The sequence below is a fragment of the Rissa tridactyla genome, chromosome 1, assembly GCF_028500815.1.
Source record: "Rissa tridactyla isolate bRisTri1 chromosome 1, bRisTri1.patW.cur.20221130, whole genome shotgun sequence".
Lineage (NCBI taxonomy): Eukaryota > Metazoa > Chordata > Aves > Charadriiformes > Laridae > Rissa > Rissa tridactyla.
Genome location: NC_071466.1, coordinates 11,886,709 through 11,900,093, shown reverse-complemented (window position 1 = coordinate 11,900,093; position 13,385 = coordinate 11,886,709). Strand labels below are relative to the sequence as shown.

The 13,385-nt window shown below is 57.8% G+C and overlaps 1 protein-coding gene across 1 annotated transcript; it reads left to right on the top strand.

Annotated features, from left to right (window-relative positions):
* Positions 1-760: 760 nt before the first annotated feature.
* On the top strand, positions 761-1,769 carry LOC128913258 (olfactory receptor 52K2-like). The gene is given in 2 exon segments (XM_054210446.1): positions 761-1,711; positions 1,713-1,769. Coding segments are annotated over 2 exon segments (1,008 nt in total).
* Positions 1,770-13,385: the final 11,616 nt, after the last annotated feature.

The following is a 13,385-nucleotide window of genomic DNA, read 5'->3' as shown; positions in this document are numbered from 1 at the left end:
GCATGAGTGTGGAGGAAGGTGCCATGTTAATTGTACCCTCCTTGACCACGGCTAGCAGCTAGAGGCTGTCAATGAAGCTGTGTCCCCTGAGTGGCGGGTGACAGCTTGGAACATCATTTTTCTGGCTGCTTTCTCTCAGCCCAGTTTTGCCGTGGACACGTTGTCTAGGTGCAGCTTCTGCATGACTCAAAGTGACAACAGGCTGGGACTTGTGTGGCCTGGACCCATACAGCCAGTCCTCTCTCTGAGCGGGCCATGGGGAGGGAGGGACTTGCTCCTTGCAGCAAGTCCTTAAGCCCTCCCATTGCACTGCTCATGAAGGCTGGGCAAGGACCAAAGAGCCTGGGGTCATTATGGCCCACTTCTGCCCACTGATAGTGGCAATAGTGGTTGGAAGCCACAACAGGACAGGACACCATGGTGCCAGCCTTTAGACAGAGACACGTATGGCAAAAGCTAGAGGTAAATCAGAGGGACTGGAAGGAGAAGCAGAAGGGAAGGTGGCCCCACATGAGCCAGGACTCTCCAGTGAGGTGTCCTCTGGAAAGCCCTGACCACAGTATCAGTTTAAAAGCCTGACTGTAGATAACACATTCTGAAAGTTTTTCCCCAAATAAATACAAGAAAATTGTGTCATGCTTGAGAACTGCAGTGTGCACAGTTTTATGATCAAACTGATGGCAGCAAAATCCCAACCTTTCTGTCACTGTTACAGGGAACTAAAGTCGGGAACAAACATGTGGCTTGGCCCACCTGCGCCATGTCAACCACCAACCATTCCTACACCAACTCTTTGCCTTTCCTCCTGATGGGCATCCCTGGCCTGGAAGCTCTCCACATGTGGATTTCCATCCCAGTCTGCTTTACATACATCATGACCTTGCTGGGAAATAGCATGGTCCTTCTCGCTGTGAGGCTGGACAAAAGCGTCCATGAGCCTATGTACTATTTCATTTCCATGTTGGCTGTCATTGACCTCACTTTCTCAACTGCTGTAGTTCCCAAAATGCTGGGTGTGTTCTGGTTGGATTCAAGAGAGATTGGTTTTGAGGCCTGCTTCATCCAGATGTTCTTCATCCACACGTTCACTGCAGTGGAGTCAGGATTGCTCCTGGCAATGTCTTTTGACCGGTATACAGCCATCTGCAACCCCCTGAGATACACCACCATCCTAACAAGCTCAAGGACCATCCAGATAGGACTGCTGTCTCTGGCCAGGGGAGCTGGTGTCATGACACCTTTAATGTACCTCCTCACCAGCTTACCCTACTGCAAAACCAGAGTCATCCCTCATTCCTACTGTGAGCACATGGCCGTGGTGGAGCTGGCCTGCGCCAACCCGTCTATCAGCGATCTCTACAGCCTTATCGTGGCAACGCTATTGGTGGGGGCAGACTCTGTCTTTATCACCTTCTCCTATGGTATGATCCTCAGGTCTGTGATGAGGCTGCCATCCCAAGAGGCTCGTCTCAAGGCCCTCAGGACCTGTGGGTCCCATGTTTCCATCATCCTGCTGTTTTACATAGGAGGCCTACTCTCCATGTACTTGCAGATGTTCTCTTTTGGCTTGGCACCTCATGTCCAAGTCCTGGTGGCTGATTTCTATTTGACGGTCCCTCCCATGCTTAACCCCATCATTTACGGCATAAAGGTGAAGCAGATCCAAGAAGGGATCTTCAAACTGCTGCGGCAGTTGGCAGGACGCAGTATCTCACAAGCTGATAAAGACAGGTCAGATGCTGAGAGAGGGAGGCACCAGCAGAAAATAATTTATCCCATCCTAAAGCAGGTGTGAAGTGCAATGAATTATCCCCTAGAAATGTCCGTCTCCCTCCAGTGCCTAGAAAGGAAACCTAGACCAGGTGCTTAACTCACAGAATCACAGAATCACAGAATCACAGAATCTTAGTGGTTGGAAAGGACCTCTGAGATCATCGAGTCCAACCACAAAAAAACAAAAAAAAAAAAAAAAAAAAGAGCACCCACCTACTAAACTCCACACCCACAACCCCACACACAACACCCCACCACAAACAATAATCTTGGGCACTAGAGCATGCCCTGAAGAGCCATGTCTACACGTTTCTTGAATACCTCCAGGGATGGTGACTCCACCACCTCCCTGGGCAGGCTGTTCCAGTGCCTGACCACTCTTTCAGTGAAGTAATTCTTCCTAATATCTAATCTAAACCTCCCCTGCCGCAGCTTCAGACCATTTCCTCTGGTCCTGTCGTTATTCCCTTGGGAGAAGAGGCCAACCCCTGCCTCTCTACAGTTTCATTTCAGGTAGTTGTAAAGGGCAATGAGGTCTCCCCTCAGCCTTCTCTTCTCCAAACTAAACATGCCCAGCTCCCTCAGCCTCTCCTCATAGGACTTGTTCTCCAGACCCCTCACCAGCTTGGTAGCTCTCCTCTGGACACGCTGCAGCACTTCAAGGTCCCTCTTGTACAGAGGGGCCCAGAACTGAACACAGTACTCCAGGTGAGGCCTCACCAGTGCCGAGTACAGAGGCACGATCCCTTCCCTACTCCTGCTGGCCACGCTATTCCTGATACAAGCCAGAATGCTGTTGGCCTTCTTGGCCACCTGGGCACGCTGCTGGCTCATGTTAAGCCGGCTGTCCACTAACACTCCCAGGTCCTTTTCTGCGGGGCAGCTTTCCAGCCACTCTTCCCCAAGCCTGTAGCGTTGCCCGGGGTTGTTGTGACCAAAATGCAGGACCCGGCACTTGGCCTTATTAAACCCCATACAGTTGGCCTTGGCCCATTGATCCAACCTGTCTAGATCCCTCTGTAAATCCTTCCGACCCTCAAGCAGATCAACACTCCCACCTAGTTTGGTGTCATCCGCAAACTTACTGAGGGTTCATTGACATGCCAATAGCTTGCATGCATTAACTCTGACATGCCAATAGCTTATTCACATAAAACCAATGGGCCAGTCCTGACGGGTGCTGGGCGACTGTCCCTTTGGCCAATGTACTCCCGTTTTCCAAGATATCACTTGGAAATGTTACATCATGCTAGCTCTTTGATGTCACTAGCAGCGTTTCAGCCCCTGTGGCACAGGGCTGAATTGCCCCACAGACTGAAGTGCATCAGCCAGAGAAGACAGATCAGCCCACCAAGCACCAGAGAGGTGATACAGTGCTTCAGGTCCCCTGTAGAGGGGAGGAGGGGATGCCCCCACCCTTTCCTTGCTCACAAGGGATGGAAACGGCTCCCCCTGCATCTCCCCCACTCATCCATGCGAGAGGAGTCTGCTCTCCACTTCTAATCAGGAGTCAGACCAGTGCATCTGAGAAACCTCGTGGCTTCCAGGCTCTCCAAGGATAAGAGTCTGCTTTAATCATAAATCATAGAATGGTTAGAGTTGGAAGGGACCTTGAAGATCATCTAGTTCCAACTCCTTGGCCATGGGCAGGGACACCTCCCACTAGACCAGGTTTCTCAAAGCCCTGTCCAACCTGGCCTTGAACACTTCCAGGGATGGGGCAACCACAACTCCTCTGGGCAACCTGGCAACCTCATCCCCATCTCCAACCCCATGCCCATGTCCATCCCCATCCTCATCTCCATCTCAATCGAAATCTACAAAGGCTATCTAATCAAAGGCTAGAGTGGGACATTCACTGCGGCAGTCTCAGCCATCACTTCCCATGCCTCTTTGTGCATCTCCGCTGTAAACCTTGACCGCGATCACATGCACATCGATGCAGAGGCGACGTGGTGAGGTGAAGTGTCATAGGTCCTCCTACAGGTGTTTGCAAATCCAGCAAAGCCAATGCAAGGAACCATGAGCCGACCCAAGCACCAGAGCAGCAGGAATCAGCTGGAAAGGAGGAACCCAGGATGGGGACGGTGCTCTGCATAGAAGCAATTGCTGCTGCGTACCCTGACCTCAGGAAATCACTCACAAATCTAAAGCAAAGGCTGTTTCCTATTCCTGACATAACCTACAGTTACAGGTGCCAGGAATGCTCACAGATCACTCTAGGAGGAAGAGTCGCTTCATAATTCTGCAGAGAGGGAATACAGATTTATCACCTGCTTTGGAGAGAGGGTTGTCTACTCAAGAAATACGGAAAAGAAAATGTTTCCTGTAAAATGTCATGCGTCCATCTGTCTTTGCTTCGTTCCTTCGTTCCTCCCTTTATAGATCATCCAAAGCTCTCTCAAAACTGACATAAACCATCAGAATCCCCCTGATATGCATCAGCTGGCAAACTTGCATATTAATCTTGGCTATGAATGTTTAGGTTAGACATATTTTTTAAAAAAAAAATCTACCAGGAAGGTGTTCAGGACAGGTTGCTTGGAAAGGAGGCAATCCACCACCGGAGAACCTTAGACAAGTGTCTTGCTGATCCTGCTGCAGGGCAGGAGAAAGGGCTGGGTGACCTCCCCAGGCACTGGGCATTGACAGGGATTAGACAAACCCTCAGGGAGTCGATGTTTAGTGTGAGGCTGAAACTGCGAGTATTTTGCTGCCCAGAAAAGGACAGAGCGCAGGGTGGTCCCAGCTTGTATGAAGAAGCTTCCATGTATTTCCTTACAAACTCCGGCTCCGTTTCTCATCGCTTCCTCAGTCAAAAGGCAAAGGGAGTGTTTCTCACCGCTCAGTACCAGCACCGCTGCTGGTGATGATGTCGTACGGGGTGCTCCCTGCCACCAGTGCCGTAAGAGATGCTTCTGCCTTCATTGAACACTGCCCAAGCTGAGCGCACGACTCTGGACGGGGGCACTCTGAGAGAGCAAAGGACTGAAAATTACATGTGATCTTTTCTGTCTCTGCTTCCTGCTCTCTGCATCAAGATCTCTGCATGGGTTTTCCACAAATAAAAATTTAAAAATCTCAATAGCCGAGTTCCAACAGAAGCCGCTGGTAAGCTCTCAGCCTGCCACCTCCCACCCGCAGAAACGCTCAAGCGGTGTGAGCGATGGCAAACCCCACCCCCGTGCCCAGCCATGCCCCATTGCCAGCACCCACCTGAGCCACCCAAATATCTAAATGGAAAAAAATCTCATCATAAAATCATAGAATCATTTAGGTTGGAAAGGACATTTAAGATCACCGAGTCCAACCATAAACCCAACACTGACAAACCCACCACTAACCCATGTCCCTCAGCACCACGTCTGCCCGGCTTTTTAATCCCTCCAGGGATGGCGACTTCACCACTGCCCTGGGTAGCCTCTTCCAATGCTTGACAACCCTTTTCCTGTGTAAAATTTTTTCCTAATATCCAACCAAAAACTCCCCTGGCACAACTTGAGGCCATTTCCTCTCATCCTAACCATACTATGAGCTTGATCCAGAGCCACTGGCATGGGGCACCACCGGAAAGAACCTGGGTCCAGCCTCTTTGCACCCTTCGTCCGGGTATTTATATACATGAATAAGATCCTCCTGAGCTGTCTCTGCTCCAGGCTGAGCAGTCCCAGCTCTCTCAGCCTTTCCTCATAGCAGAGATGCTACAGCCCCTGCAGCATCTTCGTGGCCCTTGGCTGGACACTCTCCAGTATGCCCATGTCTCTCATACTGGAGAGCCCAGCATTGGACCCAGCACTCCAGGAGTAGCCACCCCAGTGCTGAGCAGAGGGAAAGGACCATCTCCCTCAACCTGCAGGCAATGCTCCTCCTAATACAGCCCAAGACATCCTTGGCCACCTTTGCTCGTCATCAACTTGGTGTCCACCAGGACCCCGAGGTCCTTCTCTGCCCATCTGCTTTCCAACCAGGTGGCCCCAGCCGGTGCTTGTTTCTCACCTGCACCACTTGTTCAACTTCATGAGGCTCCTGTTCATGAGACCCATTTCTCCAGCCCACCCAGGTCGCTCTGGACACCACCATACCCATCAGGTCAACCAGCCACTCCTCTGTGTATTTTGTAAGTACAAGCACGGAAAGGTTGGTCCTGGCTGCACAGACGTCCTACCAGCAGGGGTGAGGACGTGCCCCCCAGTAGCTGTGATTTCACTGAGAAAAACCCCACTGACTTGACTGTGAGCAGGACTGGGCTTTGTGAGGTGAGGAATCTGCCCACTGTAGCCATAAAACCAGCGATGAAACAGCGCTGGTGGTGCAAGCCCCAACTAGTCAGGGGGTCCTGGCTGTTGGCAAGTTTGGGGGAAAACATTTGCCCCAGCAGTGTTGAGAAGGTGGCCAAGGAGAGGGTGCCCCTTTGCTAACGTAGCAGAAGCTTTGGTCTGCCCTCAGCACAAGGGGTGGGCTGAATCCATCCTGGTTTGTCCACCGCTAATGACAGGAGCCCCAAGGAAAGAGGCACTTTCCCTTGTTTACCTGCAAAGTAGCCGCCAGCAGCAACTGATAGATGCAGCCGAGTAATTAGCCTCAGGACACTTCCAGCTATTAGCCATAGCTCGCTTGCTTATTTTTAATCTCTCCTTCGGGTGCAGTGTCCAACGCAAACAACAGCTTAACCCTGTGAGTGCCGGGCCGTAGGTGCCCTGGGCAGAGCTGTTTGGAGGTGGGCAGAGGGGGACACGGAGCCCTGCGCTGCCCCCGCACCCCTGCAGAGGCCGGGGGCTTTGGCCCTTTGTTTGTTTGTGGAGGTGTCTGCAGGGTGGCATGAAAGAGCTGGACGAGCATGGACGTGGCCAAGAACGCTCTTGATGCAACCAAATCAAAAGCCCACCCCATGCCTCCCCCTCCGGCATCACCAGCCCATCAGAAGGAAGAGCTTTTGTGCATCCCGTAGCATCTGCCACAGCAGCCTTAAAGCAACGAGCTTTGCATCAGCTTGAGCCTCTCGTTTGTAGTCTTTTTCACTTCGGGCTTTTTTTTTCGTCCTCATCATAATAATTATAAATATAATACTACACGCTTGTTTGAAGAGGTGATACGTGGGTAAAAGGAAAAAAAAAAAGGCACATTATTCACTAGAGAGGTAGGACTTTCATTGAACCAGGTCTTGGTACTCTTGCAAAAATCTGGTTTGATTAGGGTGATCTATTTTATAATTTAATACTATATTTTTTTTTAGTTCCTTTTGGTTGGGGGGGACATACAGCCCCTTGCGAGTCCAGCACCGGTTCGAGGGGCCCCAGGCTGAGCAGAGACCCCCGATCCACCGTTCACCTCCTGCCTGCGCCATCCCTTCCCACCACAGCCCGTGCCCAGGCCACTCTCTGAATGAGGGCACGTTTTAAAACCAGCTAAACTGACGCTCTTCAGCAGCGCTTCCTTACACGGCTGCAGTGCACAACCCGTCCTGGGAGCTGCAGCACAAAGGCTCCCTTTCAGAAACACCGCCCGAACTCCCGCTCCCGGCGCTGGGTGCTGGAGGTGCCCTGGAACAGCTTTTCTCGTTTGACCGTGGCATTTTCAGCCCCTAAAAGCGTCCTGGGGATGGGTTTTAGGGGGCTGGGGGCGGGGGGGTGGCTCTGTTTTTTACAGACCTCCAAAAAGTTTGGATTTTGCTGCTGGTTTTCGTAGCCGGCGGCTGCCCCGTGGACCCAGGGGACCTGCACAATATCTGCAGCCATCCCGTGCGTGGGGACTGGAGCAAATCCCCCCCCGGCATTGGGATGGGGATTGGGGGGTCCCCACGGAACCCCCCAGGAGGGTCCCTGCCTGGCCGCAGCGGGCACCAGGGGACAGCGAGGCACAGCTGCCCCAACCCGCCTCCCTCTGCAGAGGGGACAGACCCCCATGGGGACAGAGGGGTCCCAGTGCCACCAGTGCCCCCGGGCAGAGAGAGAGGAGCATTGGAAAGGAGTTAATTGGGGGGGAGGAGGGTCTGGAAAGAGGGATGGGGGGGTGGGTCCTGCGAACAGGTCTGTCCCTGCAGTGTGATGACCGAGGGGACGCAGGGACAGTCACACACACACACACACCCCGGTGCCACCAGCCTTGGCTCCAGCAAAGAAACTGGTGCAAAAGCCCCAGCGAAGTGTCACCGGTTGCAAACCCGCTAATTGGCCCCGTGGCAACAAGCCAGAGGGGACCTGGGGCCGCGCCAGCCCGGCCACCAGCGAGCAATCCTCCTGTGACCCCGTGCGGTAATTACCTTCCAGCTCGTTAGCACTAATTGGACTACTCCCAGGAAGGGAGACTGATGGAAAAAAAAAAAACCGAAGTTCAGTTGCTTTTAACTTTGACTTGTTGGAAAGCCCAGGAAAGAAAATAAGTCAGAGGGCCTGAGACACTTGGAGGGACGCTCCTGTCTCGTGTCACCCAGCCCGAAACCTCTGTCCGTGGCAAGGGGACGGTGCAGGACAGCATGTGCCTTCCTGCGGGCAGGATGGTGCTCAGTCCCCAGGGTATGCTCAGATCACCACCAACGCAGCCATGATCCGTCACAAACACCCTGCCCGGCCCCGCTGCGGGGGGTGCTGGGGGTGGTCCTGCGCCCACAACGGCTCTTCCCCAACCCAGCAGCCTGGTTCCGCGTCGGGTGCCAGGGACCACGCCATGCTCCAGCCTCCGCTTCCCAAGGCCACCTCTGACCCAGCGCGAAATGCCAGGGGTGCCCCGACATTTGTCCCTTGTTTTGGGGGTGCTTGTGACCTACGGCCATGCCGGCGACTCGGGGCAGTGCTGGGGGGGTGCGCCGGAGCCCCCATCTCAGGCCACGCAGCATGGCCAGGCGTGTGACAGGGCTGGGGGGGGGACAGGCTCGGTGACTCTCCCACTGCACGGGGCTTTGGGGGGGGTCTCCAGTGCTGCCCCAAAAGAAGCTCCCCAACAAACCAAGCACCCTGTTCCTCCTAAAACCAGAGTCCCCTCCCCACCATGACAGCACTGCCCTGGGGATGGATGCTGCTGGGCATCCTTGTGGGGTGTTAACCACCCTGCACCGTGTACTGTGCACCCTGCACCATCCACCCTGCACAGCACACCCTGCACCCTGCTCCGCCGGGGTCTGCTGCCCTGGAGATCCTTCAGGAGCATAGTCACAGAATGACGGATTTGTCCAGGTTGGAAGGGACCTGTCAGATCATGGAGTCCAACCATCAACCCAACACTGACAAACCCACCACTACCCCACGTCCCTCAGCACCACGTCTGCCCGGCTTGTAAATCCCTCCAGGGATGGCGACTCCATCACTGCCCTGGGCAGCCTCTTCCAATGCTTGACAACCCTTTCGGAGAAGACATTTTTCCTGATATCCATCCTAAACCTCCCCTGGCACAACTTGAGGCTGTTTCCTCTTGTCCCACGGCCTGTTCCTTGGGAGAAGAGACCGACCCCCCCTGGCTACCCCCTCCTTTCAGGGAGTTGCAGAGAGTGAGAAGGTCTCCCCTCAGCCTCCTTTTCTCCAGGCTGAACACCCCCAGCTCCCTCAGCCGCTCCTCACAAGACTTGTGCTCCAGACCCCTCACCAGCTCCGATGCCCTTCTCTGGACACGCTCCAGCACCTCCCTGTCTTTCCTGTAGTGAGTCAGAAGACAACCTTCCAAACTGGGATGGATGGGGTGGGATGGGATGGGATGGGATGGGGTGGGGAGGTCTCCCAGCCACCCTGTCCCCAGCGCTGAGCAGCCAGCTGCCATTGCATGGGCTCCAGTGTCACCAGGTCTTGGCTGAGCTGGTTCAAGGTGAGGTCCCAGCAGAAAGCAAGCTGTGGAGCAGGCCAGGGTGGGCTTCTTCAGGGCCATGGAGGCGGCAGCAGGAGTTGAGCATGTTGGTGACAGGTGCCTTGGCCACTGCTCCCTCCTGCTCCCATCCCAGATGGTGGACTGGGACAAGCCCCAGCAGGTCCAGGCAGCTGAAAGGTGGCCAAGGGGACAGGACTGGTGTGGCAGTGGCCAGGGAGAGAGTCTGGATTGCAAAACATCCCCTTCTCCTGCATCCCCCTGTGCAGGCACAACCCCAAAGCCAAATACCCTGGAATGGGGTTTCCTGGGTTCCCCAAGAGTATTTTATCCTGGGGGGAGAAGAGGGGTGAGACAGGAGGGTGGTCTGAGCCTGCGAACGGCCGCGGCGGGGCTGCGGGGAGCTGCTGGGCTGAGCCCCACCACAGCACACACAGGGCAGTTTGAGGTGACCTTCCCCAAGCTGCCCTGTTGTGCTGCACCCACCAGAGCCACACAAGCCCAGGAGGTGATGCCTGGCTGGGGGTGGGGGGGGCGGTGTTGCTGGTGAACCCGTTTGGCAATGGGCAGTATAAGGGATGGTGAGCATCCTCCGGGCCACGGCTGGCCCCCAGCCCCCAGAGTCCTGCACACCCAACCCATGGCTGCTGGGGTGACAGCGGCCCTGGGATGTGTTGGAGCCACCTGCGCTGCTGGGATAGTGCCCTGAAGGCCCTTCCAGGCTTGGATGGTGGAGAACATGGAGGGACAATGTCACACCCCCCCACACACACTGTGTCAGACCCTCTTGCAGAGGGGCAGGGGTCCCACCCTGGGCACTGAGCCCTCCTCAGCCCCACAGTGGGGCTGGGCAGAGCCAAGATCCTGGAGAAGATTTCCTCCCTGCCCTGCGATTTCATAGAATCATAGAATCACAGAATGGTTTGGGTTGGAAAGGACCTTAAAGGCCACCCAGTGCCACCCCCTGCCCTGGGCAGGGACACCTCCCACCAGCCCAGCTTGCTCCAAGCCCCGGCCAACCTGGCCTTGAACCCCTCCAGGGATGGGGCAGCCACAGCTTCTCTGGGCAACCTGGGCCAGGGGCTCACCGCCCTCACAGCCAAGAATTTCTGCCCGAGATCTCAGCTCAGTCTCCCCTCTTGCAGTGGAAACCCCTTCCCCCTCGTCCCATGGCTCCCCTCCCTCATCCAGAGTCCCTCCCCAGCTTTCCTGGAGCCCCTTGAGGGACTGGAAGGGGCTCCAAGGTCTCCACGGAGCCTTCTCTTCTCCAGGCTGAACCCCCCCAACTCTCTCAGCCCGTCCTCCCAGCAGAGGGGCTCCAGCCCTCCCAGCATCCGATCGTTTGCACCACTGGAAGGTGAGCGGGGAGGATGGTGGTGTTTGCACCACTGGAGGACGATCTGGGAGGATGCAGCAGCAGGAGCTCATGCCCTCTCCTGGGGCTGCAGAGGCAGCGAGAGGAGCCCAAACCCGCCAGGTCCGACCCAGCGGCTCAGCGAGGGCCATGGCTGCCGTTTGAGGTGCACAGGGCGATGCCCTGCACATCTCCGGCACCTCCCTGGTGAGACGTGGCCCTGCCAAGCTGCCGGCACCTCTGCAAGGGTGGCAATGGCTCTGCTGACCGGGCACCGCAAACCCGGGGAGGGCGGCTCTTCCCCGCTGCCGCCGCCGCCGCTCGCACTGCCAGGAGACCTGGGAGGGGACCGAAATAAACGAACGCGTCTGCAAACCTCTTCCCTCTGCTCTGGGCGAGCAGCAAGCGGGTGGCCCTGGGGACACCGCTGTGGCACCGGGCACGGCTCCCAGCGTGGAGCGCGGGAGGCACCTCCTGGCCAGAAGGCAGCACTGCCACCCCCTGCACCGCCAGCCCCTGCACTGCCACCCCCTGCCACCTCCCTGCACTGCCACCCCCTGCACTGCCACCACCTCCCTGCCACCTCCCTGCACTGCCACCCCCTGCACTGCCACCCCCTGCCACCTCCCTGCACTGCCACCCCCTGCACTACCACCACCTCCCTGCCACCCCCTGCAACCCCCTGCACTGCCACCTCCCTGCACTGCCACCCCCTGCCACCTCCCTGCACTGCCACCCCCTGCCCTGCCACCCCCTGCCACCTCCCTGCACTGCCACCCCCTGCACTGCCACCCCCTGCCACCTCCCTGCACTGCCACCCCCTGCACTACCACCACCTCCCTGCCACCCCCTGCAACCCCCTGCACTGCCACCTCCCTGCACTGCCACCCCCTGCCACCTCCCTGCACTGCCACCCCCTGCCCTGCCACCACCTCCCTGCCATCCCCTGCCACCTCCCTGCACTGCCACCCCCTGCCCTGCCACACCCTGCCACCTCCCTGCACTGCCACCCCCTGCACTGCCACCCCCTGCCACCTCCCTGCACTGCCACCCCCTGCACTACCACCACCTCCCTGCCACCCCCTGCAACCCCCTGCACTGCCACCTCCCTGCACTGCCACCCCCTGCCACCTCCCTGCACTGCCACCCCCTGCCCTGCCACCACCTCCCTGCCATCCCCTGCCACCTCCCTGCACTGCCACCCCCTGCCCTGCCACCCCCTGCCACCTCCCTGCACTGCCACCCCCTGCACTGCCACCCCCTGCCACCTCCCTGCACTGCCACCCCCTGCACTACCACCACCTCCCTGCCACCCCCTGCAACCCCCTGCACTGCCACCTCCCTGCACTGCCACCCCCTGCCACCTCCCTGCACTGCCACCCCCTGCCCTGCCACCACCTCCCTGCCATCCCCTGCCACCTCCCTGCACTGCCACCCCCTGCCCTGCCACCCCCTGCCACCTCCCTGCACTGCCACCCCCTGCCCTGCCACCCCCTGCCACCTCCCTGCACTGCCACCCCCTGCACTGCCACCACCTCCCTGCCACCTCCCTGCACTGCCACCTCCCTGCACTGCCACCACCTCCCTGCCACCCCCTGCACTGCCACCTCCTGCCACCTCCCTGCACTGCCACCCACTGCCACCTGCCTGTACTGCCACCCCCTGCACTGCCACCTCCTGCACTGCCACTACCTCCCTGCCACCCCCTGCACTGCCACCTCCTGCCACCTGCCTGCACTGCCACCCTCTGCACTGCCACCACCTCCCTGTCACCCTCTTCCACCCCTCCCCACTGCCTTCTCCCTGCACTGCCACCACCTCCCTGCCACCCCCTGCACTGCCACCACCCCCTGCCACCCCCTGTCCCTGCCACCTCCCCAGTGCTGGGGCTGCCCACGCTGTGCACGTCCAGTGCCACCCCCGGCCCTGGCTTGCCGGACAGGCAGGACGGCTGTGCCACCTTCCCTGCACACGTGCAGCCCCCGCTCTGGTTTGGGACCGCAGCTGCGAACCGGGGTCCTGTTTGCCCAGGAGCTTTTAAACACTCCAACGGTCATTTTGGCTTGGTCCCTCTGGCCCAGGTCTGGGTGCGGGCGCAAGAGCTGCAGCCGGAGGTGAAGGCTGGGTGCCATGGCCAGGGACAGAGGGGCAGGCGGTGGCAGAGGACAGCACCAGCCTGCCCTTGTCCCTGCAGCACCCCATGGCCCGACGGGGCAGCCTGGGAGAGGCCCAGCAAGGGATGGGGCTCTGTGCCTGCCAGGCTGGTGGGGAACGGCAGAGAGCAGAGCCCCGACAGCCCCACAGCCATCCCCGTCCGGTGCCACCGCCGTCCCCAGCACCCTCTGCCCCTCTTCCCCAGGAGAAGGGATGGCTGCCCCATCGCAGCCTCTTCACTCCCACCCGTGTTCAAGTCTCTCCCCCACCCCATTTCTTACCCGTCCTTCCTCTGCCTCAGCCTGCGAAGCACTGC